At 52.8% G+C, this 2,530-nt stretch overlaps 1 protein-coding gene across 1 annotated transcript; it reads right to left on the bottom strand.

Moving 5' to 3' along the window:
• On the bottom strand, positions 534-2,252 carry LOC8063704 (alpha-amylase isozyme 3C). The gene is made up of 2 exons (XM_002460286.2): positions 1,145-2,252; positions 534-1,058 (listed from the first exon to the last, which is right to left on the bottom strand). The coding sequence occupies exons 1-2, from the start codon at positions 2,174-2,176 to the stop codon at positions 777-779; spliced, it is 1,314 nt and encodes a 437-aa protein (XP_002460331.1). The 5' UTR covers positions 2,177-2,252; the 3' UTR covers positions 534-776.

The raw sequence follows: 2,530 nt of genomic DNA, 5'->3' as shown, positions 1-2,530 counted from the left end.
AAATATAGACGAAAATAAAAACTAATTGTACAGTTTGGTCGAAATTTACGAGACGAATCTTTTGAGCCTAGTTAGTCTATGGTTGGACAATATCTGTCACATACAAACAAAAGAGTTACCGTAGTAATTTTGCAAAAAATTTCTCAAGTAAACAAGGCCTAAAAGTGATTTGGCCTCCTATTGATCATTTCCGATCGTTTTCATCCCTATTTTTGGCCATGCTGAGATTCTGGTGGCAGCTAGACAAGCACAAGAAAAGGGTTCTAAGAGCAACTCCAACAACTTTGCTATTCTTATTATGAAGGCTTTTTAGAACTTGTATAACAGAAAAATAGGCTCCAACAGATGTGCTATTTAGTTTTGTAAAATAGAAAGTTTGCTATTCCTTGATTTTGGTTGGCCATATATAGCCAACCACTGACACTAGCTATCTGATAGCAAGGCTGTTGTGGACTTCTTCTATTTTAAGAAGTTGTCTATTTTATAAAATAGCTAAACATTAGAATTTGGCTACTAATTTTAGCCAAGCTCTTGGAGATGCTCTAACATCACCGGGAGTTTCAGCTTAATAAGAATAGTCTTTGTTTCCCCATTTCAAGAGGTTACAAAAATTCCCATACCACAATAATACATCCAAACTTTAGAACCTTCTTTCAATAATTTGCTGAAAGAAGCTTGATAGAATCGTATGCTACTTATTTAGCCTCTCTTAAATTTCTTTTCCAGGCTTAAATAGACCTGATCAAAAGAAAAATATCTGTAGTGAACGGACGGGTCTAGTGGTGCCGCCCCGCTGGAACTCTCAGACCGGACTTCTCCCAAACGCAGTAGTTGTTGCCATGGGCAACGGCGTGGAAGTCTGAGGGGATCAGGTTCCCGACGTCGTACCGTGATCCGATCTTCACGATCACCTTGTCGTCGATCTTGGCAACGTAGAGATCGCCGTCAGCGGCAAGGATGTTGAGCTTGCTCCCCGGGTGGATTCCGTTTCTTGACCTCACCGCAGACAGCGCGCTGATCTCCTGCTTCAGGTTCCAGTCGAAAACATGGTCGTAGAACTGAATTACAGATGCAAGGACAGTGTCAGTTGCTGGAGTTCATGGTTAAGAATTCTTAATTGGTGATAGGGTTGTTGGGGACTTACGATGCATGGAGTTCCTGGGTGCGTGAGGATATAGGCGTAGCCCTGCATGACCTTGTCAGAGGGGAATGGCCACGAGTTCTGCGTGGAGCCGGTGTCGTGGTTGTCGACGAACGTGACAGCCTTCTCCGGCAGCCAGCCGATCATCCCAGGCGCCTTGCCGTTGCCGTCCTTCATCCGCCACAGCTCGCCCTGGACGGCCGCCTGAAGCACGCCCTTGGTTGTGAAGTCGAACGCCGCGGCGGGGCCGCCCACCGCCTGCGCCCAGTTCACCAGCTCCTGCCTGTCGGCGTCCTGGTTGTTGGATGGCTCGCCGTTGCCGTCGTAGTGCAGGGAGCTCCATATCTCGGCGACGACGAAGGTCGGAGCGGTGTTGTCGACGTACACCTTGGCGACGGCGGCGGAGTAGCCCTTGGCGAAGTCGAGGCGCCAGCCGTCGAAGCCGAGGTCGGACTTGAGCCAGTTGAGCCAGCCGGAGAGCTCCTCCTGCACGCGCGGGTTCAGGTGGTCGATGTCCGGCGCGGCGCCGAAGTCGGCCCCGGTGTCGCGGTGCCCGCGCCCGTTGGAGTACTGCGTGTCGTCGCTGCAGATCATGTCGGGGCCCCAGTCCAGGCGGCTGTCGGGCGTGCCGCCCTCGAAGATGCAATAGATGCCGCGGCTGTCCTTGTAGTCGGCGCAGCGGTGGTTGATCACAACGTCGGCGACGCACTGCACGCCCTTGGCGTGGAACGCCGCGATCAGTGACTTGAGCTCCGCGTGGGTGCCGTACTTGGACGCGTCGAGGTCGTAGAGGCGGCCGGGCATGTACCCCTGCGGCGCCACCGAGTGCGACGGCGGCGGGAGCCAGACGTGCGTGGCCCCCGTTGCGGCGATGTCGTCCACCTGCCCCCGGAGGTAGTTGTACCACCCACCTTGCTTCTTGCACGACTCCCAGTTGAACCCCTGGAAGAGGACCTGGGATTGGACCAGCTGGGAGCCCAAGCAGAGCAGCACCAACACTAGGAGGCTGCACATGGCAGCCGAGTGCTTCGCCATCTCTGCTCTATGGAGTACCTCTCTCTTGCTTCTGTGCTGGTGTGCTAAAAATGCAAGGGAGTCTTATACTTGGCTGTGTGTGGAGCACCATGCCCCCGTGCAAGGGAATTTATAGATTGCATTGCATTGGTTGGATCCAGTGGCCGTTTTGGCGCCGGCGGATGGTTGTAACGGACTAACAACGGATAAGCTCCGTTGCTTCAAACGAGAGCAACGACGCATTTAAAAGGGGATAAAAAGGTGCGTGAGATATGAGTCAGGTATACACAGATTTGTACGTACAAGTGCATGATGCATGGTGTTGCGTGTAGTGCTGGGACGCGGCGAGCGGGCATGGGTGATCCGTCATGGTTC

This window comes from Sorghum bicolor, chromosome 2 (genome assembly GCF_000003195.3).
Source record: "Sorghum bicolor cultivar BTx623 chromosome 2, Sorghum_bicolor_NCBIv3, whole genome shotgun sequence".
Taxonomy (NCBI): domain Eukaryota; kingdom Viridiplantae; phylum Streptophyta; class Magnoliopsida; order Poales; family Poaceae; genus Sorghum; species Sorghum bicolor.
This window is presented reverse-complemented; position numbering and strand designations above follow the sequence as displayed.